This window comes from Oreochromis aureus, linkage group 23, assembly GCF_013358895.1.
Source record: "Oreochromis aureus strain Israel breed Guangdong linkage group 23, ZZ_aureus, whole genome shotgun sequence".
Lineage (NCBI taxonomy): Eukaryota > Metazoa > Chordata > Actinopteri > Cichliformes > Cichlidae > Oreochromis > Oreochromis aureus.
This window is the reverse complement of record NC_052963.1, coordinates 43,288,282-43,312,119: the sequence shown is the minus strand read 5'-3', so window position 1 is coordinate 43,312,119 and position 23,838 is coordinate 43,288,282. Positions and strand designations below refer to the sequence as shown.

General features: G+C 40.0%; 1 protein-coding gene across 1 annotated transcript; it reads left to right on the top strand.

Annotated features, from left to right (window-relative positions):
• The first annotated feature begins 985 nt into the window (after positions 1 to 985).
• lpxn (leupaxin) lies at positions 986 to 7,560 on the top strand. Its single transcript, XM_031736052.2, has 9 exons — positions 986 to 1,148; positions 2,137 to 2,222; positions 2,388 to 2,455; positions 2,821 to 2,917; positions 3,174 to 3,428; positions 3,558 to 3,731; positions 4,279 to 4,360; positions 4,442 to 4,590; positions 6,100 to 7,560. Exons 1-9 carry the CDS (start codon positions 1,115 to 1,117, stop codon positions 6,364 to 6,366), a joined length of 1,212 nt encoding a protein of 403 aa, XP_031591912.1. The 5' UTR covers positions 986 to 1,114; the 3' UTR covers positions 6,367 to 7,560.
• Positions 7,561 to 23,838: the final 16,278 nt, after the last annotated feature.

Below are 23,838 nucleotides of genomic sequence, written 5' to 3'. Positions count from 1 at the left end.
ATGAAACACCTGCTCACACCTTGTTAAATTCAGTTGTGTTAAACCACAAAGAGCAATAAACCTCAGAGCAGCAGCACCCCAGATCATCTGATCACAGCCTGTACACAAAGAAGATCTACAAGAGCTCACAATAGAAATTGCGATTCTTTTCCCCACGCTGAGCCACTATAACCGATTTTAGGGTTCCACTACGTGCTGAATCCCGCTATAACCCCGGGCTATACTCATTTTCTGTTTAGAGGCAAAGTCGCCCTCTACAATGTAGGCGACAGAAAATAGATCTCTTTAAAAAAAAATGTTCCTTCTTTTGCGCATATTCTAGGGAATACAAATCCCACATATTCTTTATGAGTATAAATACAGAGTGCAAGGTTACATTAAATAGTTTATTTATGAACTTTCCAGCAATGTGTTTCACAAGTGTAAACTGAGGTTAACTTAAGGTGAAGACATTACTTGACTCTCCACTGATGGATCCTGCTGCATGTGATGCTTGCACTGCTAAGAGAACTGTGAACAGTGGAGTCAGAGCAAACTCTGCTGGGCAAACACTGTCATGACACAGCTTCAAAATGATATTTTCTGTACTATTTTCTGTATCTGTGAACCAAAATGTCAGTCTGACTCTGTGTTAGGAACACAAGGATGTTGAGTTTTATCAGCGCCATGTTAATCAGTAATTAAGAGAAGCTGATTTTTTCTACCACTTGCAGTGGAGGTAATGTTACAACAGAACACACACCTTGTTTAAAGAAATATGCAATAAATATTTAACAAAAGCACAAATTTAATAAGTGAAAAATTCACTCTGTTGGCATCACACTTGCATTGCTATAAAACTCACTGTTTTCATCTTCAGGAAACAAACAAACGTCTTCCTAGCTATTGACAATTCTTCACACAGCAGCAACCGAAAACACACCTTCCTCACAGGAAGCGACGGTTTTGATCAGATCAGAAATGAGTTCAGTTGCCTTAGCAACTAACCAGCACGCACACACGCACACACGCGCACACACACACACACACACACACACACACACACACACACACACACACACACACACAAAGAGAAGAAAAGAAAAAAAAAGCCACCCACTCACGTTCAAGTTTTATGCTGTCAGAAGGAACCAAAATGGATGAGCTCGGTAAGAACTTTCTGTCATGTTTTACCTTCATAAATGTCCTCAAACTAATCGATGGTACAATTTAAACTGAGGTCGAAACTGTTAGCAAAATCAGGAATTAGAATGTTGACTCCATGAGATCAAGCACAGCCAGTGCTTATGAAGTATTACCACAGTCTTGTGTGTTCTCAGACTGATTTATACAGCAGACTCTAAGTACAATATTTAATGTACTTAATGATCCAGCTCATTTGAAGGAATTTGTATACCATTGTTCTTGTGTTTTACCTCTGATTTGTAGTGCTCTGCATGTAGCGATTCACTACAAATCAAATACGGTGTAACATTTAGAATACAGTAGGACTTTACAAGTCTTAACGAAGTCGTTTAATTCCCATACTGGAAATGAAATAAGGGTGACGGTCAAAAGGTAAGACAAAAAGAAATGAATTTGTTTTAATTTCACAATGTCATAAAAGATTTTTCTGAGGTGCGGTGTTGTTTGAAGATGATGATCTTTACTGACTTACTGACATTGAAAGTTAAAGTCATGTCTTTAACTTTTTAAAATGAACCTTTGTCTTTTTTGCTACTTGTATGTAAAATACTTACTCATACAAAAGCTTCCCATTTCCCTAGATGTGTGGTTTGCCCTGTGTGGAGGAGTGTTGTATTTGCTGTAACAAATGTCACCAGATTCTTGCGACATTATCACAAGTTTCACTTCTGCAATGTGGTATGCCCTCACTTCCTGAGGAATGCAACTTGCATGAGCAACCTTAGTCTGCTAGCGTCTTGATCTGTGTATTGAAATTCACTGTATCTTACTTCATAGAAAATATTTCACTGTACATAAATTATATGCATACAGTCTAACAGTTAACACCCACAAAGGACAATAAGTGTGAAAGAGCAATGTGTGCCATACAAATGTTGTGTAATATGAATATTTGGTTGCATGAGTATTTGTCTGAGGTTTAAAGATTATTGTGTGTGTGTCCTGCCGCAGATTTGCTGTTAGAGGAGCTGGCCCTGAATCCAGCGGGTTCAGACAGCGTCCCCGAGAAAAAGAGCAACGATACAACAAAAAGAGAAGTAAAAAGACAAAACTCATTAATCATGAGCTTATCCTGTTTCTGCTTTATCCCCTAGTTCATTTGTAGATGAACCTCGAATTCTAAAGAAAACAACTTAAAATCTAACATGTAATTTAATTTCTTTAAGTACAGAAACTTCAGTATATGTTGGTTGTGTTCGCAGGTGCCAAGTGAAGTTTGTATTGGAAATACCAAAAATGGAAAAGTCTCAAACTCCTCAAATGTGTACAGGTGAAGTTCAAAGTTGAACCCGATTCATAGTGGTGCTGCATGAAGATCATTAGCTTAATAATTTAAATAATACATTTTAATTAATTTATGTATTTCTTTTTAAAATTTTAAGGCTAAGGTTTTTCTTTCATTCAGACCACACCCAAAAAGAGAAGAGCAAATACAATCAAAATTAAAGCATTGTTCTTCAGCATATTCAGGCCTTTATGTAGATGTGCTTTATTTTCTTAAGGTCTAAAGGGTTAAGAATTTCCAGTTATATTTTTGCTATGGTTCAGAAATGCAACCATTTCAATTATTAATGATGTTATGGGATGTCAGTTTTACATTTTAAAACATTCATGTTTTGCCTCTCTGGGATTTAGTGATGTTCCAACTCCCGTGCCAGCTTTTGTGGAACCTGACTCACCGACTCAGGAGCTGGACTTAATCTTGCAAGACCTGATGGGTCTAGCTCAAGGGGTTAGTACTACCCCAGTGTGGAAATACATATCTTAAAAATATTGATATTTTCAAACATTAGTAAAATGACATGGTTAACAACAGAGGGCAGCATTGTACTAATATCAGACTAAAGCTCTTGGACCAATAAGCATTTTGTTCTTAAACGTTAAAAATACGCTGATTAAATATAAAATAAATATAACAGGACAGCTAATATATTTTGATGAAATATGTACCTAAAACTGTTATTCCTACATTTTGTACCATAATTTAGGATCTAGAACCTCCAACCGACCCACCACCACTTACACAAAAAAAGCAAACAGAAGGTGGAAAACAGGAGAGCAGCAGCAGCAGCAGCAGCAGCAACACTCCAGCGGCTTCAGATGGAAAAGCCACAACGCAAAGAAAGAAAACAGATATGATAGATGACCTGCTGGGAGGGTTGAGCACTGACTTGGAGAAGATCGGTGTACGGACCACAGCCAAGGGCCACTGTGCTTCCTGCAACAAATGCATTGTAGGAAAGGTACAATCTGGACCTACAGGACACAAAGAAGAGAATTTGTCACACTGGTACCAAATTGTGGAAATTCAAACAAGATGAAAGAGATCAAAACCTCTTGTTCCCTCTTTCACTTACATTTCCTTTCTCCAGATGATCACAGCACTGGGTGAAGTGTGGCACCCTGAACACTTTGTGTGTGCGGTGTGTAAGATGGAGCTGAGCACCACAGGCTTCTTTGAGAGAGACGGACGGCCGTACTGTGACAAAGACTACCATCAGCTCTTCTCACCACGCTGTGCCTATTGCAAGGGGCCTATTATGCAGGTGAGGAGAACTGTATTCATATATGACCCTGCCTCTGCATAGAAAATAAGATTAAAATAAAAATAGGTGTTAATATGATCTCCACTAAAGTATGAAATTTCATGTTTTAATGAATTCATTTCGGTGGAAAATGCACATAGAAAATGACCAAAATACCAACCTGGAACTCTCTGGTATCTAAATGTCACTCAAATTCAGCTGCGCTGTTGTTTGATTGAAGCTATAATTTGTTCTGTCATATAGTACATCCATTTATTTACACAATAATCTTTTGAAGATTGGATGATGACATACAGTAGTATGTAATCAATTTTTCTCAACATATCCCACATGTCATCCTAATAAAGAAAACACAAAACCATACTGGGATTCTGCTGCAGACCAAAGTCATTAATCAGAAACTAATGCAGCTTCTTCTATGTTTCACTTTGTGTGCTTCACAATTCACATTTTTGTGTTCTCTGACATTTGAACATGTGAGATGAGACAAACCTTACTAATCCTCAAAGGAAGTACATTTATGATATAATATTTTGGGCTGCTTTAGAACATCGTGACAGCTCTGGACCAGACCTGGCACCCAGAGCACTTCTTCTGTGCACACTGCGGAGGCTTGTTTGGAACGGAAGGTGAGAGATTTGTGGATTATTTCTCTCCAATTGAAACCACAACTTTAGCAAATAACTCACTGCATCTTATGCCTATCCTAGGTTTCCTAGAGAAGGATGGGAAGCCATATTGTTGTAAGGACTTCTACCACCTCTTTGCTCCAAAGTGCTCAGGCTGTGGGGAGTCGGTGCGGGAGAATTACCTGACTGCAGCCAATGGCACCTGGCATCCAGAGTGCTTCGTCTGCGCAGTGAGCCTCTTACCTCAGACCACACACACAGCTCTGGCTTGCATATGAGCCCAAGAATAAATGAGAAAAGATACCCGCACGTTTGCTTTATTTGCAACATTTTGAGCTCAACGCTGATGAAAACCATATGCCTGATGAATACTCTGCCGTTAGAAATGATGCAGATAAATCAAGGAAAGTGTATTCCTCAGTGTGGGTATCTTTTACATTCTCTTCAAATCTATTTCTGTATGTAGCATCTGGTCAAAAATGGTTCAATGTGCAGCTCTGCTTTACTTAACATGTGCAACCGTAAAATTTAAAATGCTCTCAGTAGAAAGAGACAAGCAGAAGCAACTGCAATGTTAAGAATGTATTCATTGTTTTTCTGGAAGGTCCATAAACCAGACCAAAAAACATATAAAGGGCATTTTATTTCTTAATACCTATCACTTAAAATTACAATTAACATATCTTAGCTAATCATAAATCACAAACACCAACTACAGCTACTTATTTTTATACAAACCAGTCATTATCAATAAGGTCTGTTGTACCTGCTACCTAATAACCTAAAACTAATTCCAGCAGGCTGAAGGTCAGACACTCCATAAAAAAGGATGAAGTGGACACTCAAAAGTGGAGACTTTTTAATCAACCTACTGATAAAAATAAATAAAACAGGTCATACAATTTAGGACCCTTGAACTTCCCAGCCACTTTTTCTGTTTCACAGCAACAGTAGAAACATTTCCGTACCATGAGTCATTTGCTGAAATTCCCCCGAAAGAGCAGTCATTAACAAGGCTGTCACAGTGTTATTCTCATCACACATTTGCTAGTCATTAATTGCTTTATTTTGACTGTAATCTGTATGAAATCAGGCTAAAGCCATGACGCATATCTATTGTTTTAGTTTGTTTTGTCACCAACACTGAACAAACCAGCCCTTTGATGGACACAGATAATTCAGGAGTTCCAAGGCTTTGGAGCTGTTCATGCTGGCCCACAGTCATTGCTTACTGGTGCATAATAAATGGAACAGTGCCACTGGTGATGTTAAGAGTTACACCTGTGCTTTTACTGCTACAGTATGACAAGTCAAAGTGTCGGCCAAGAGAAATGACCATAATCAAATTCAGTGCCGCTGCTGTACATGTAGGTTCCAATTATGCTTTAGTGGTTATTAACAGATTGTTAAAAGAAACACAGCTGTAACACTCCTTTAGTTTTCATATTAAAGGTCCATGCCATGTGATTTTGTGGCACCGTCACTTCATTATCCGGCTGTAACAGTCAACCATTTTCCAGGCGCTTGGTTTCCCTTCACATTGTAGACATTTAAAATGAATGATGGATTTAAATTCTTTTACTTTTTCCCTAAAAGTTATCACTCTGCTGTATGTTAAGCAGTGTTGGGTATAACGTGTGGGTTGGGTTTGGCATCACTGTGTCTAATTGAAACTGTTATAGAAAAATCAAGAAAGTTTAACTGTTGGAAGTTTAAACTTCCTCTCTTCTTCTACGCAGGACTGCCTGAAGCCCTTCACTGATGGAAGTTTCATGGAGCTCAATGGTCGTCCCCTCTGCTCGCTTCACTTTCACTCCAGGCAAGGCACTCTGTGCGGTGGCTGCGGAAAGCCCATCATCGGCCGCTGCATCTCTGCTATGGATCGCAAGTTTCACCCCGAGCACTTTGTGTGTGCCTTTTGTCTGCGGCAGCTCAGCCAGGGCATCTTCAAGGAGCAGAAAGGGAAACCATACTGCTCAGCTTGCTTTGACAAACTCTTTGTCTGAGATTTGCACATGAGTGAGATGTAAAAATTACAAAACAACAACAACAACAAAACATTCAAATGCTACATTACTATCTTTGTTGAGTTTAGACGGTCTCGTCTGTGTATGAATGACAAAATAAAATGAAGCAACTGTACAGTCCCTACATTACAATTCATTGCTCTATTTGTATATACAAATTCTCAGTAGATCATATTTAAAAACCAATATGGTGAATTACATGATAAATAGCATGTAACCGTAAGAAAAACATACATTGATCATGGATTATATGAAGGGAACATGCTCACATTGTTACATAATTAATTAGATGGTTATGAAAAATACAAATTTTCCCCATTATAAAAATAAATGTGAGGACTGAATGGTTTTAAAAGGTGTATTGCTTGGTGTAAAATTTATGGGATTTCATACATCATGATGACAAAATTTATAGGTGAAGTAAGAATAACACATATGTGCTGTTTTAGTCCACGCTTTCCATTAAACTATCCTTAGTTTGCCGTAAGACTTGGCAGTCCAGATATGCTCTCTCGCAGTCAAGGTGTTTGTCTTTGTGGCCCGATAGCTTGTATTGGCAGTGACTGGCATTGAATCAGCATGCCAGCCCGAGTTTCCTCTTACCCTGACTGACCACTTGGCCTCTGGCGTGCACTGAATTCAGACAACCTCTTCATTTTCCACACAGGCTCTTTTACAGCTGTGCACAGAAGATTAATAGAGGTGGTGAGGTTAACAAAGGTGGTTTCAGAAAGAGCTCCTTCACATCACTGCATCTCTTTAGAAACTCATTTTGACTGCTGAGGGATGACAAAACCACAAAGTGTTTTAATGCTTTTTAGGCTGTCGATGTATTTGGGCTCATTTTGTTATGGGCAGATGGTGCAGATGATACGTGACGGTGAAGCATTTGCAGCCCAGTTGGGATGTACTGTTGTTCTAATAGAAGACAGATTTCTTTCATGTGAATATTGTAATCAGTTCTATAGAATCACATCATGACAAAGTTTTGACTAAGCTTTTGAATCTCTATCACAACATATGTATTTAAATATATTCATTTCTTCTTTGTCTAATTATTTTTTAGCCAAATTGCTTTTATCTGATATCTGAATTTTGCTGAATTTTTGACTGAAGAGTCAGTTAGCTAAATAAATTGAAGGCTAGTTTCTTCTAGTATGATGTATAACCAAACTTGCCAAAATGTTTCACTGTTATTATCCCTAAAATAATGAGTTCAGTGTTGTCGTCAGTACCAAACGGTGTCTTATCTTATCAGTGATCTTCAGATGAACACTGGCTGCTCTTCGAGTTTTCTTCAGTTTTGTTTAAGCAAGCCTCTTGGGCTTGCATGTGATGTTAGTGTGTGAGCGGGAATGGAGGTGTGCATTAATCATGCTGTCATCACTTTCAGAGCAGGTCCCTTATGGCCTCTATAGAATATAGACCTTGCATCGTGGAAGAACTGTGACTGTATGGTGCTCGGTCAAAATCCACGATTTTAAGTGTTTAGTAGTCTAACAGTCTTCTGCCCAGATTGCTACCAAAGACTTACTATAATGATCATTTTTAGAAATGCTTGAAGATGCCTGGCACATTTGCTGCTGTGTTTCCAGCATGAGTCATACACAGAACATCATCTTGGGATATGATCTGATTGAAGACCTTGGCATGTAAACTGTAAAATTTCACCCTGTCATATGATAGTATTACACATACAGCATCTCTTTCTGGATGAAGGACTTTTACAAATGATTGCTATTATTTGTGGACCTAACACTGACAAAACTGTGTTATGAATGGAAAAAAAACGTAATTTAATGCTGTATTTCCACTAATGGCTTCAAAGGCCTAAATGTAAACTAAGAGTTTAAATTAAGATTTGCAAAAAACACGTGAACATTACTCACAGCTATCCAGTCTCAAAGCAGGGAAACAAAAATCTGGTGTGACTAAATAAAATCTGACATTCACAGAAATATATAGGTGTTATCGTATGACTTCTACAATATTTTATGGAGGATAGGGAGGAAAAGTACCCTTTGGCACGTTTTAAAAAAAAGAGAAAACATGAAATGGAAACAGGGGTCTTTTTTAAATGGGGGCTGAATAAAGCACACTCTGTGAAAAGCAGCGAGAGTGTAACTCAGGTGACATTTACAGCAGTGAAACAGAGTACGAACGGTCTGGGAGCGCACTGGGCCATGAGATGGCAGCTAGAGCTCAATGGGGGACAGAAAAGGAGTGGGGAGTATATTGGGACATAATGGATACTGGTGCTGAGGGACACAGGGTGAGGAGGGCAGGGGTCGAGGAGTGTAGTTGTAAGAGTTTCCCTTGTGTGACACTGAAACTCAACACTCGCCTCCTCTCCTGTAAAATGACTGTGTCCGCTTGGCCACCCCTGATGGGGATGGAGGGGAGGCTTGTCCAGATCCATACAGCCCCACTGCAGGTCACACCCGGCTTGTCCTGCCATACCTAGTAAACCGAGAAACTTTGAACTCATAACTGTCAAACAGGACTTTGGCTCAGACCAGCACATTAATCAAGACATTTGCCTCTAGACACATCCATGAAAAACACCAGCCTGAGACAACTCCGTTGCAACTTTGTCCTGACAAGGTGAAAATACAGCTTCAGTCAGTGCAGTAAAACACAGACGGGTCAGGTTACTGCAACATCATTACTGGCACCATCAACGCACAGCATATTTCTAATAAATGTAAACGAGTGATTGGATGTGTTAGGCATTTGTGTTAATGAAGACATGAAGATTTAAAGCAAAGCAAATGACATCTAATTTAAAACAACAAAACTTAAACTGAATGAATTTGTTACATCTTTGTTAGAATAATAGATAATTATCATCAGCATCAGTTTTACACTGCTAGCATTCTAGAACATGTACAATTTGAGATATACACAGGTGAGATGGCAAAATTCAGTCAGGCCACAACTTTTCAAAACTTCTCTCTGTTCCAAAATATATTCTCTCAGTAAACGAGATCTTCATGTCTCTTTCTTATCATGCAAGAAATGCTCATTCATACATTATAGAACAGGAAAGCCTCCTGTTATTCTGATATAAAGACGTGTCATTAACCATCTACGTATACTGAGGATAATGCACGTCTCAAAAAACATTAGCGCCTGTTACCCTATGAAATAAAAGGGTTTCTGTGTAAGAGATTTACATGAATACATTTTCAACAGCAGAGGAAAAGTGACAACTTCAACACCTTGGTAATTACTTCCACACAGAGAGAAGTTTAGCTGGAGTGCGGCTCTACTTTGGGTGTGTTTGTTTTGGCTTTCTGCTAACGCAGGGTCACAGGTATCGCACCTGATTCATGACTGCCTCCTCTGTCCAAAGGGAACTTCTTGTTGTCCTTGGCTGAACACTGAGTTCCCCTCACTATCTCACACTCCCTTACACACCAGCAGACGTATAAATGCACACACACAAACCTCACAAACTTGTAAATACTATTTGGGGATTTTCTGTTCGTGCCATCTTGGATTTGGTTTACATAATCACATACACAGACATGCACAAAAACAACACATGAGCGCAAAAGGCTTTGGTTTAGCCACATATTAGGAATGATTTTTAAAAAAAAATACTTACGCACGCTCCCAAATCAGTTCACACATGTGGGGACTATCTTTGGGTTTGCTCAACAACATCACGCACAGATGCAAAACACATGCACATGCATAAATATATAAATGCCTTTTATTAGTTTGGTGTCTGTCTCTCAGTCTCTCTCTGCACAGCCTTCTTTTTTTTTGGTGACACAAAGCGTATCTGTGCGAACATCACTGCCCTCCCTGTGTGCTTGTAGATCCTAAACCAAGTGAACTTTAGGTCTCCAGTTTTATGGGTTAAATGGAGCCAGCTCCAGAGGTGGACTTAATGGGTGGTTCCCAAGACAACTTCAACTTCTTCTCCTGTTGCTTTGCTACACATCTTTGTCTCATCTCCCTCACATCTTCTGCCAAGTGTCTCAGCTGGACCTCCATGCTCAACAAGAAAGAGCTTGGAGAAAGAGAATGAGAAATACAGCGTGGTGCAGTTTATCTGGATCCTAATAACTGCATGGATCAAACTGGCTGGGGTTATGAAAAAGATTTATAAGACAGTCAGGTCCTTCTGTATGCTAGACGTTAGTATCAAGAAGATAGATGGTTTCATTATGCTTGCTCATTGTGTCCATGTGTGGGTTTACCGCACAGTGTGCCAGAACTTTACACTCCGTGATATTTTCAGGGAAACCTCTCTTGCAATCGATGGATTGCTTTGAGAAAATTAAAGCCTTCTTGTAACTGTTAGAACATGCTTTGAATGGTGGTAAACCTGCAGTGATTTAGTTTAGTCTCACATGTCACTGTTTTTCCAAATATGGTCCAAAGGTAAAAATTAGGTAACAAATCTCAGTCTCTGTTGGAGCTCTATACAGGGAGTGCAGAATTATTAGGCAAATGAGTATTTTGTCCACATCATCCTCTTCATGCATGTTGTCTTACTCCAAGCTGTATAGGCTCAAAAGCCTACTACCAGTTAAGCATATTAGGTGATGTGCATCTCTGTAATGAGAAGGGGTGTGGTCTAATGACATCAACACCCTATATCAGGTGTGCATAATTATTAGGCAACTTCCTTTCCTTTGGCAAAATGGGTCAAAAGAAGGACTTGACAGGCTCAGAAAAGTCAAAAATAGTGAGATATCTTGCAGAGGGATGCAACAGTCTTAAAATTGCAAAGCTTCTGAAGCGTGATCATCGAACAATCAAGCGTTTCATTCAAAATAGTCAACAGGGTCGCAAGAAGCGTGTGGAAAACCAAGGCGCAAAATAACTGTCCATGAACTGAGAAAAGTCAAGCGTGCAGCTGCCAAGATGCCACTTGCCACCAGTTTGGCCATATTTCAGAGCTGCAACATCACTGGAGTGCCCAAAAGCACAAGGTGTGCAATACTCAGAGACATGGCCAAGGTAAGAAAGGCTGAAAGACGACCACCACTGAACAAGACACACAAGCTGAAACGTCAAGACTGGGCCAAGAAATATCTCAAGACTGATTTTTCTAAGGTTTTATGGACTGATGAAATGAGAGTGAGTCTTGATGGGCCAGATGGATGGGCCCGTGGCTGGATTGGTAAAGGGCAGAGAGCTCCAGTCCCACTCAGGCGCCAGCAAGGTGGAGGTGGAGTACTGGTTTGGGCTGGTATCATCAAAGATGAGCTTGTGGGGCCTTTTTGGGTTGAGGATGGAGTCAAGCTCAACTCCCAGTCCTACTGCCAGTTTCTGGAAGACACCTTCAAGCAGTGGTACAGGAAGAAGTCTGCATCCTTCAAGAAAAACATGATTTCCATGCAGGACAATGCTCCATCACACGCGTCCAAGTACTCCACAGCGTGGCTGGCAAGAAAGGGTATAAAAGAAGAAAAACTAATGACATGGCCTCCTTGTTCACCTGATCTGAACCCCATTGAGAACCTGTGGTCCATCATCAAATGTGAGATTTACAAGGAGGGAAAACAGTACACCTCTCTGAACAGTGTCTGGGAGGCTGTGGTTGCTGCTGCACGCAATGTTGATGGTGAACAGATCAAAACACTGACAGAATCCATGGATGGCAGGCTTTTGAGTGTCCTTGCAAAGAAAGGTGGCTATATTGGTCGCTGATTTGTTTTTGTTTTGTTTTTGAATGTCAGAAATGTATATTTGTGAATGTGGAGATGTTATATTGGTTTCACTGGTAAAAATAAATAATTGAAATGGGTATATATTTGTTTTTTGTTAAGTTGCCTAATAATTCTGCACAGTAATAGTCACCTGCACACACAGATATCCCCCTAAAATAGCTAAAACTAAAAACAAACTAAAAACTGCTTCCAAAAACATTCAGCTTTGATATTAATGAGTTTTTTGGGTTCATTGAGAACATGGTTGTTGTTCAATAATAAAATTATTCCTCAAAAATACAACTTGCCTAATAATTCTGCACTCCCTGTAGGTGCCCTCCGTTGTTTGTATGAAAGATGCTTGATAGTTAGGGCAGGAGCTTTGATTCTTTAAGTGGCAAGGGTAAGGCTTGGACCAGAGGTCAGACATTGAGCATAACAGTGCTTATATGGCTCTGATCCAAATCCACCGCCTTTGTAGCAGCCACAGCATGGATCATTATAAGATTTGTTTTAAAGAGTGATGGTTAACCACAATGCAGCCCTGTTGCCTAACAGTTGAATGGTCTCCTGGGTTTAGACAAACTTGGAAACGTTTGTTTAGGGCTGGGAAGCCCCACCAGCGGAAGATCAGGGTTGGCTTGTTGATAAATCACAGCCGCTGTAGTAAGAGCCCAAAAGGCCAGCTTCTAGTCAAACTTCACACTAGCCCGCTTTGAAAATCAATGTGAAACTTTGTGGGAGCAAATACAATTTTAACCCTGGAAACACCAATAGGAGTTTAGCACAAAATCATTAGCAGGTGTCCATTTTACAGCACCTCAGCTTTGGTAAGTTTGACTGCATGTTAATTTAATTTGTACTGAGAGGATTTCAGTTTGCCCTGGTGAAGGATAAATTAGCAGCTCACTCAAAAACTTTGCGCTGGTGGAGACATTTTTGTAATTGCTAATCCCCCAATGCTTTCTGTGACACCTTGTTCCCACTAAACCCATTAAGACGCAATCATGAGCCCTCATCTGAACCCAGGCTTAACCAACAGCTACGTGTTGATGGAGCTGCGGTTACTCCTTAGCATAAAAATGATTTAGTGCACAGTAATTCTAAACCACTGCATTGCTTTCATCAATAAAGATTTCTTCTCTCTGAGGGTATTCTGCACATTTTAAAAATGTAATATTTAATTTTCAAAGATCAATTCTTTTTAAATGTGTTCATTGTTTAAACAAAATGCTGAAATCACTGAAACTAAAGAAGCAGCACAAATGATTCAAATTCTTTTTGAAAAGAAAAACACACTTCTTTAGGTGTAAGTGTGTGTTTTAGTGTTTTTTCTGTTTTTGTTTGAAAGTAAGGATGAATATCTTTAGGGGGAAAATGTTGTTTAACCCTTTCAACTGTAGTATGTTATGTTTGACATCACAGTAGAAGATGCACTAATGTTTCCTTTTTAATGAAAAAAAGTTTCTTCCTTTCCTTTATCAGATACTTACTCAGATCATCTCTCTCTCTCCCTCTCAGCCTTTTTTTTCTTTTGCATGCTTCATCATCACAGCAACCAACAAAGCCAAGACAAACAGGAACACACGGATTATTCAGTCATTTTTATCAACATCTTGTTCACTTTCCTTCCCCGAATGATGTCTGGCTTTGTAAATATTTCCACTAACCAGTTGAGTCTCCATCAGGGCTTACGGTGGGATTAGAGCTCAAATTACTGACTCTGTGGCTCATTTACTCTCCGAATCCACGGTTTTCAGAACAAAGTTGCATGTGCACATGTCCAGTGATATGATAATAGCATGAAATGAGAAACACATTTCTCTTTCCAGTGCCGCAGAAAGGCTTTTATGTGTAATGTTTGATGTTACAAGTTGTAACACATAGAGGATGTGAAAGGCAAGCGCAAGGACAAAAGTAAAGGTTTTCTGTGCTACGGTATGAAACTGAGCATCTCAGAGAGAAATCTAGGAAAAACAACAATTATTTGAGTCAAAATTTGTAATTAGCATTAATAGTTTAGCTGTAATAAAATGTGCACAGCAGAAGTAGCAGTAGACCAACTTGGCATACTTTTCTTTAATTATCCTCCTGTTATCGTTACAGTTATGACTGAACTGTTTACCCAGCAATGACTCATCTTGCATCAGGTTCATGTTTTGCCAAAAAAAATGGTTAATTTACTGTGGCGACAACATCACCTCAAACCACAAACAACACCAGGCTTATTTTGGTCACTGCTGTTGAAAAATGTTCTTGGCAGTGTTAATGAATGACTTAAACCTGCATCATTCTGTTATTGTTATCTTCCTGTTCTCTCTGCAAAGAGGAATGGATGGCAACAAGCCACGCCTCATTTATCTTCTGCGATATTATCAGTGAATGCTGCTAGATACACACTGCTGTCTGACCATTCAAACACAGTGTTCCACAATCTTACTCAGGAAACGAGGGCGAGTAGCAAGATAATTTGTGTGATCATGCGGTTACTATGTGGCATTACAGCATGAAGTTAAACCAAACCACAAACATGTAAAACATGATTTCAAAGATGCAGTTATTTGTGCTAGTGGCAAAACCACTATAAGCATTAATATAATAAGGTTCTTGTGTTTTTTCGACTTTATTTTTAGGACATTTAGCAGGTAATAATTCATGACGCTATGCTTGCCTTCACTTTCAGAGACCTCCCACTTCTGTTTCTATTTTCTGTTTCAAGTCAGAGCCAGTTTGGCTGCTCTGTGAAGGTGATACAGGAGTCTATGGTAATATTCAAAATTCATTTTCCATCTTTTTTTTTTTTTACCAACTTCATCCATGAAATAGCTCTTTTTTTGACCAAGAAGTTCTTTTGATTTTTGACCATTTTGAGCCAAATGTTTGACGCCACCGATGACTCAACTAGGTAAAAGTAATTATTCTTTTATTAGCACAGCAATTTTCTGCAAGACACAATTGAATGGGAGGTTCTCTAAAGATTAGCCAACCTTTTAACATGATAAAATGACATTAGATAATACAGCTTGCAACTGAAACATGGGAATGATTGGCTAATCCAATTTAGTGTAATAGGAGGATGGAGTCCCTTCATGTCCCTTTGGTGGGTGAGAGACTGGCTTCACCCTGGACAGGATGCAATCAATTGCAGGGCCAACACAGAACAATGAAATGAGAATTATCAGTTAACCTAACTTGAAAATGGACTTGCACATTGAGAATATGAATGACCCCAACCAGCAGATTTGAACCTGCTGTAAGATGAATGTGCTAACCAGTGCACCACCTAATTTATTAAACCATCTGTTATCAATTTCAAGTTACTTTTTAAATAAATGTGTGAAATCTATGCAAAAACAAAGAAGATTTCTCAGTGACCTCATACTTTTGATCTTGTTGTCTGTTTACTGGTCAGGCAAGACTTCTGTCTTTAGAAGGTCATGCAAGAGGCAATAAAGATAAATACAGGAAGCTAGATTACCTCAATTTTTGTGCATCATTTGATTTGGCTGTAAGATTTCCGAGCAACTAATTCAATATGACTACCCACATGTGACTGGAGAGATATGACAGTATAAGGGAGCGATGGAATAAGGGAGCAAGACAAAATAGCAGCAAATATAAAAAAGAAGGAAAAGAAAGGGAGACTTACGAGCAACAGAATCCAAAAGCCTCTTCACCAGACCAGTGGACCACTGTTTCCTGTGTGCTCGAATTACTTTGTAAATGTTACCCTGTCAACTTCATTTTAAGAGCCTCCGATATCAAAACAGAACTCAGTCATCTCTGGGCATGTGCAGTGTGGTGACTGAAAGGGCAGCACATTGGCTTAGATGTGACTTTCAATCATGGTGATGTGCTTCAGCCCAGCAGACTATGCTAGGCTCAACTCTGGCTCATAAATCAACCGACTGTCTCGCTTCGACTGCAGAGCTCAGAACTCCCCAGAGTGTAAAGCATGTTTTTTAACTCTCTGCAGTCAGGCCAGGCCGCTATTGTCAGGCATCTTCGCAGTCACTGGGTCATCACAGCAGTCTCCCTTTGTCATGAATCGCAAAACTTATGTCTGCACTGTACTCTATATGTACAGTGTATACATATTATAGATGAATGGCCTTCCGAGTTCATACAGCAAATTTTACTAGAAAGGGATTAAGTTAAATATCAAAGGTAATGAGTGTGAAAATGCTTATAAATTGAATGTTTTATAGCTCCAGAGATAGCAGCGGTCTAGACTGATCAGCTCAATACCTGATCGAATTACTGTGTACTTTTGGACCAACATTCACGGTGCCCCAAGGATGAATAATACGTACTTTGTTGATCTGGTGAGGTTTTCAGGGGTCATCTGCAGGTCAAAATTTGACCTGTCGCAGAGACAAAGGCCTCACATATTACAGTAACTCCTAACTTTTTATAGCAAATTTAGGGGAGAAATTTGAATTATCTAATTATGACCATTACAAAACATTGTCTTCACCATTGTCTTCATTCACTTGTGATACTTTCTGTTATACATTGTTTGTAAATGTTACTAGCTAACATGCTAAGCTGTCGATGATGATAATACTGTCATGATACCACTAGCCAATCACAACAATGTTAGCTGATACATTTAACATATGAGATCAACCCCGTTTGGCTTCCAAAAGCAGAATACCGCATTTTTCTCCATACATATCTGTACTTGTCTAGAGAGATTATTTATAAAGTTTGTCCTATTTTTTAAACTAAATACTACTGTAGAATGAAATACTGCAACAACATATCCACTGAATTGTGTTCACTTACAGAGAAGGTGCTGGCAAACGCTTACACTGATACAGTTTGTATTTCACTTACTGTATTATTGACTTCCCTGTTGGGGCATTAAGGCTCGAAGTTTGCCCCCCACTGGGACCTGAGCATCGGGGCTCAGTCAGATTCAGAGTATAATTCATCTTCTGTGAGACCAGGTGGAGACTGGAAGCTGTCATCGCAACGTTATTGATGTGTTGCATTTAAGTTATACTCTTGGCTCGGACTGCTACCAAGGAAGTAAAAATAGTCTTTGCTCAGTACAGTGATATTGCAAAAAATATAAAGCTTGCTTGGAGTACAAATCTAAGACAATGCTTAATAATTATAGGCCCACTGTCATTTCTACCAAGGTAAGTGGTTAATGATATTATTATACACATCACAGCATAACAGACTCACATCCCCTGGAAGCCCAAACAGAGCTCCAGGCAAGACCATAAATAAATCTAGACATGAAAGCAGGGGCGAAGCTGGTGTATTTTCCTTTTTCAGTCTCATACTGTAGATTACAGTATAAACCGTGACACATGTTCAGGATCAGCTGAAGAAGCAGAAAATTACCTCTCTGGATTTTTCCTGAGAGAACTATTTGTGTATTTGTCTGTGCCTGCGTGCCTGTGTGTTTGTGTATTTAGTCATAAGGGTCATGCTGTTTAATGTGTTTCTGTTCTTTGTGTGTGTTCAGTTCAGTCATACGCGCAGTACTGCTTAATATGTTCCCTCTGACCTAGTGCGTGTGTTTGTGTGTATTTTGTCATAGAAGCCATGCTGTTTGACATATTTCAAAAGCATGTGCATGTATGGATCTGTGTTTATATCAGCGGCTGTGTGGGTGAATGTGTGTGTGTGTGTGTAGCTTAGTAGCGCAGCCTGCTTCTCAACAGGCTCTGGGCCTGTTGACAGCTCCACCGCTCCCTGTCAACCACAAGAACAGCTCTATGTGTGAGTGAAGAGTAGCAGTAGGAACATTGCCCAGAGAGCTGAAAGAAGTCTGGGGTTTGTGTGCGTGTGCATCTATGTGTGCGTACCTGTATCAGTGTCTATGCATGTCTGAGTCTGTGTGTTTATCTGAGTCAGGTTGTTATTATGGAGACAGATCTTGAAAATGCCCTCCTACTTCTCATCCTCCACTGCTCTCTTTCCACAAACCATTAATTTTAGGCATTTGAAATACGGTCTTTAAGGCAATAAATTATGTCTGTGTTGTATCAATACAGAGCCATCAGTCAGACCTAATCATCTCCCTCTGTAGCATTCCTGTGACTCTTCACATCAATTGCTTTCCATCAACACCTTTTCTTTTTGTGTTTCTTTTTCCTTTCTTCTTCCACCTTGTGCACTGGTGCGCCCTCCTTCTTTCAGTGTCTCATATTTAGATGAATGTGTATGTATATCTGCACCGATACATGAACTTGAGTTTGGGGGGTTGAATTTGATGGGCCAAGTGTTACAGAAGCACACACTGATTTTGAAAATATACAGAGCTGAAAACCAAAGGATATGTCGGGGTGGGAAAAGCGGGGATATAAAAAAGATCCAAAAAAGAACAGATGATAGAAAGAAAGCATGAAATGTCATATTGTGTTACCGCTTTCACATTATTCAGCCCCTCCCTACCCCCAACCTTGCACTGGTTCTGAACTCACAGCTGAAGTCCAGTTTTATCAGTCACAGGGATCAAAGAGCTTTTTTCTGGAATCGCACAGTTCTCAACGCAGCTGATTCAAGATGTTATCGTTCTGAGCCTGTTTCTTTGCTTCTAACCCAAAAGGAACCCAAACTGCAGATCAGGCCACTGAATTGTTTTTATACTTTCAAACACATGTTCAAACCACATGTCTGTTCAAAGCACCCAGGTACACACTATGTAGTATTTTGGACACCTAGCTTCACAGATGTGGGTAAACAAAGCTCAAGACAGTCTATGACTAAGACTACCCCCTCAAACACAGCAGCTGGCGTACAGTACGACCACAGAGAGAGATGTGCAAGAGACCAAATAAACCTCGGATAAATACAGGATAAACACACAGAGTTTCATTGCCACCAAACTAAACTCCCTGCCAAAGGCTGACTCAGGCACAGGGCCAGGCTTTGCTTTCTGTAGTCAGTGTAAAATCACAGAAACTAGGGGAAGCTGTGTGTGGAAAAACAACACGAGCAGACAGTAGTTGAACCAATGCTTCCTGTTCTCTATTGATCTTAAAGCATAATATCTTTTTTAACCTTTCATGCCACAAATTTACTATATGTGCTGCATTAAAGCATCTTCGGACAATATGATAATCTTCAAAAGACCTTATTAGTGCAGATGACCATCTTCAAAAGGAGGTCAAGTTCAATTTCTGCCGACTTAGAGAAGAGCTCATCTGATCCCTGCACACCAGTGCAGACCAGAGGCTTTGATTTAATGATATCATAACACATGCTGTTTGTGCTCACCAGTCAATGAAAAATTCCTTATTTGGCATTGGTCGCCTTCTTTGAACCCTGCTTGAATGAACCCCAAACAGGACACTGACAATGAACAACAACAGCATAATAGAGATTAACACTGGCAAAATATATATTGTATTACCATAATATTGTGATATTAATGGTATCCATTGTCGAGCTCTGAGATTTGGAGCAGAACCACTATGTATGCTTAAATGACAAGAGGGGAAACATCATTATTTGTCCATACTTTATTTTTTTTTACCATTCAAATAGCCAAAAGACAGATCTTCTTAACAGCAGGAGGAGCCTTTTCACTCCTCCAACTCTTCAGCTTTGGCTTTCAGGGGTAAATGGGGGAGAAGAGGGAAGATAGCAGGGGGTGCTCCAGATATGGGTAATACAATTACTAACAATGCCAGTGATCAGTGGGAGAGAGTGCAGTGCATCATGGGGTGACTTTGGCAGCCAAGCCTTTGATGTAAGAGAATTATAGGCTCTAGAAAACAAACACAAGATATGGCTCTCTGTGAAAGCATCAGTATGTGTCCACATATACAAAATGACCAGAAAAAAAATACAAATTATGATCAAAACTGCTGCTTTACCAAAATCTCAGCATAGAAGTCATTTCCACAACGGCCTTAGAAGATTGGTACTAATAAGATGGGCCTCCTTCATCATTAAATGGAAAGTGATCAACAGGTGGCATGCATAGTAAAAGCAATTTCAACATGAAGCATATTAGTAAGGTGTGTGGTCACCACACGCTGTCAAAACAGCTCTAGTTTGTGGAAATGTACCAAAAGCATCAACTCCATTCACCCAAAAATACTCCCTTATTAGGCGTCTTGATGATGATGGTGGAGAGCGTCCGCCAGATCCAAAATCACCCATATGATGATTTAAATCATTTTCAGACAATCAAACAATTCAGTGACCCCAAGTAGAAATTGGAATTATTGTACATTTGCTTTGTTTTCCCACTCTTTCAGTCAGGCTTTTTCCTTTGAAGAAGCAGTTCAACATTTTGGGAAATATACTAATCTGCCTACTCGTTGAGAGCTTGATGAGGAGACGACTGTAACTCATATGTCTGCACAGTGAATGTGAAGCGAGAGCCAGCAACCACTTAACACAAATAACTGGAAAAAGGGTGGCTGTGTGCTTTCATTCATTCATTCAGCATCTCAAGAAACTGTGAAAGTGTGAATTTTCTTTCCATGACTTAATTGTAAATATTATACAGCATGACGAAAGAACCTTTTAGGTGAAATATTGAAATATTAACATACAAAATAAACACTCCTGCTGCTGTTTGATACATCCTAAATGCAAATCTTGATCTCATTTAACTAAACTGAATTATTTCAATCTCTGACTCAGACTTATGTCTCTTCTTCTTTACTTCCCCCCAAAATAATGACAGATGTTAAAAAAAAATCTATATGAGACAATACTTCTGAAAAAACAACCCTTGCCGTGACCTCCGTCATTTTATCTCTTCCCCTCATCTTTCCCCTTCTGCTTTTGCTCCTTCTGGATGAAGATAGACCCTCAATTGCATGTGTTGACCTGCAACAAGAGACATCACTGCACCTACTAGGAAAAAACTATTTAACACAAATGTGCTGTCACCAAACAAATCAGTGTCTGCATGACCCACCGACGGCAGCAGAAATTCTTGGAGACTAACCAAAAATAGCCGTTAGACGTTAGACTTGGTTGAACTCCTTTTTATCTCTGCTTAACTCATCTGGGGTAAACAGATACATTTTGGGCCCACTCCCTGGATTCTTTGATATATTTTACCACATAAAATTGTCCTTCTTCTCTACTACCTCCTAACCTTTACATTTTACCCCCCATTTTCCCAGGACATCCGGAAAAGGGAACCACAATAACATTTCACCAGAGACTCTGTCAATATTATTCCTCGACTTCTTCAAAGGAGGACAGAGGATATTAGACCCTGAGCAAGAGATGGGTGGAGGTAGTGAAGGGAATGCGTGTTTAGTCCAGCTGAGACACCAGAAAGAGACAGAGAGTGGGAGTGTCCAGTGGGGCCTTCGAGCTTGACAGTCAGACTATGAGGTATGGAAGCCTGAAGCTATAAGTCACTCCTTCAAATTTATCATACCTAGTTTCTTTGAAGCGCAATTTTTATGCCCTCAGGGTACCCATCCCACCTTGTTCTTCTTACTTTTGTCCACAATGTGCACATGCTTAATTCTTCTTCACACCACTAGGGGTCCCTGTGTACATAATAAACAAAATAGTTTGCATGCATTTCCAGCCTCAGTTACAGTTACACATCTCTGTACAGTTCAGTGGATATAAATGGATGTTCTCTTTTCATGTGGTGTAGAGCACCGGTGGTGTTTATGAAGGAAATAATACTTGCATTACATAACAAAAGACAAGTAATGACTCTGAGGCAAAGGTGCAGATTTAAAATTGGGGTTTTGTGCCAGGACTTCTGCACAATATCAGACATATGGAGAGCCACAAGGACAAGTAGACACAAGATCTTTTGAACTGCAGGGCTACAGACGTTAACAGGGTGCCTTCAATCTCATCTTTACTCTTTCACTATCTGTATGCTTTCTTCTGTATGTCATTGACATATTAAAGAAAAATATGCAAAGCCAGTAAAAGTGTGGACAGGCCTATTGGCAGGGTTCAGCTGCAGACTTGTTTAACATGTCAAAAATACTTTTGCAGCCGAGTCGACTCTCTTTCTCTCCCTTTCCTGCCTCCTTCTCTCTCCAACACCTCCCCAGATGTGTGCTCTATAAGTGGACGTTGCCGCGATCTGCTAACAGAACATTAACTTTAAAGTCTTCTTTCGTCCCCAGCTATATACGTGCACCATGCTGTAAGTGCTGGCCCCAGTCCAGGAATATCCTGCAGCCAGCCGCTCATAAGCCCTCTACTAACCGGCCAAGAATGTGGAAAGCTCCTTCAAAGAGAAGCCTTCTACGAGGCGTGGTTAAAGCATGTACCTGGGTCTACAGGTGGCCACATTAGACTAGATGAAACCGTTAACTCAAGTCCCACACCTGTCTCAGAGCAAGAGCCACAAAAGGGAGAAACCGAGTAGTGAGGATGCAGAGATTAGATTTGTTTAGCATGGTTTTCTTGAGTTATTCTTCTGTTTCAAGTATGTGAAAATATGAGGTGGCATTCAAGTGGACCATTGTGCAAATCCATAAAGCAAAAACATGCTAACTTTTCTACCTGTCAGACTCTCAAATCTTGATAAATGACTCCCAGCGAAAGTAGTCAGAGTCAAGAGTCAAAGGGCAGAAGTGTCACAGTTTTACAACGTGAAACTTGGTTAAAAGACAACTTGATCAAAGGCACTCAACACAAACAGCCAATCTGAATGGAAAATACAATAAGGGTGCAGACGGACCGAGCTGCCCAGTAACAGAAGTGAACAAGGAGTGGTGAGAAGAGGAGTGGAGAGGAGGGGAGAACATGAAAGAGGACAAAGAGTTGCTTGTCTGAGGTCTGTCTGCCCAGCCTGCAGGGAGGGGCTCGGTGCCACTTGTTTGAGGGGTCCCCGTGATAAATTTCCACTACTTGACTCTGTCACGCTGTCTGCCACTTGGACAATAACTGAGGTCACAGTAGAGTAGTGGAGCGTTGACATTGGTGCCTGCACAGAGGGGCCACTATCTCTCAACACATGCGCTGATTTCAGAATGCCTACTCCTCATCATGACTAATACATCTTAAGAAGAGTGGTGGAATGAAGATAAATAAAAGACTTCTCACAGTTGTCTTTGCTTGGACCTGTTTATTTGCATCCATTAATCATGCATATAAGGTCTAAGATTATCCATACAGTTCAAATGCAGCCTATTGCTGCAGGCATGTCAAACAGAGAAGGACAGAGATGAATGGGATCCTACTGGTGAGGAAGCACATGACAGCATTTGAAATAGTGTTCATTTACATCTTTGAAATGACTCTGCCGAAAACCAAACCAAACAAACCTCTGGACAGCTAGTACTGTGAGCCCTCTGGGCTCTTGGTTAGTGGTGACAGCCTCCCTCATAATAATGAGGTACATATACCCAATCATAGTGCATGGCTGTGGTATATAAACCACTATAGCAAAGATTTATAGTTTTATATAAGAAAAAATATTGAACATATAGACACTGAAGATCTAGACTACCATCTGCTAATGAGGAGATGCCTTTCAACAGCTGCAATCTGCAAGAGTTTAACAGGTAATATCAAGGAAACCCCGCAATAACAGAATATAAAATCACATCTAAGCTCATTGGGATCAATTTAAAAAAAACGAGTTCCTGAGTTCGGTTTATTAAAAAAAATATCAGGAACATCGAAATGTGGACTAAATAAACTTAATAGGCAGCTAATGAGAAGATTAATTCCAATCTGCACTGTTTTGGGGGTCTGCGTGGCTAGAGCTGCTTCACTCGGGGAAACCTGTCATTTCTCTATGAACCTGCGCTCCCTCCTCTTAAAAGAACCTGGGCTGTGTGTATTTGGGTGGGGTGGGGTACTCACT

What these genes read in the sequence shown, in the direction of transcription:
- lpxn (XM_031736052.2), top strand. Translation starts at nt 1,115, where the DNA reads ATGCTGTCAGAAGGAACCAAAATGGATGAGCTCG. An exon ending in AACTCCTCAAATGTGTACAG is followed by an intron (nt 2,456 to 2,820) that starts GTGAAGTTCAAA and finishes TCTGGGATTTAG; the next exon opens with TGATGTTCCAACTCCCGTGC. An exon ending in CAGAGTGCTTCGTCTGCGCA is followed by an intron (nt 4,591 to 6,099) that starts GTGAGCCTCTTA and finishes TCTTCTACGCAG; the next exon opens with GACTGCCTGAAGCCCTTCAC.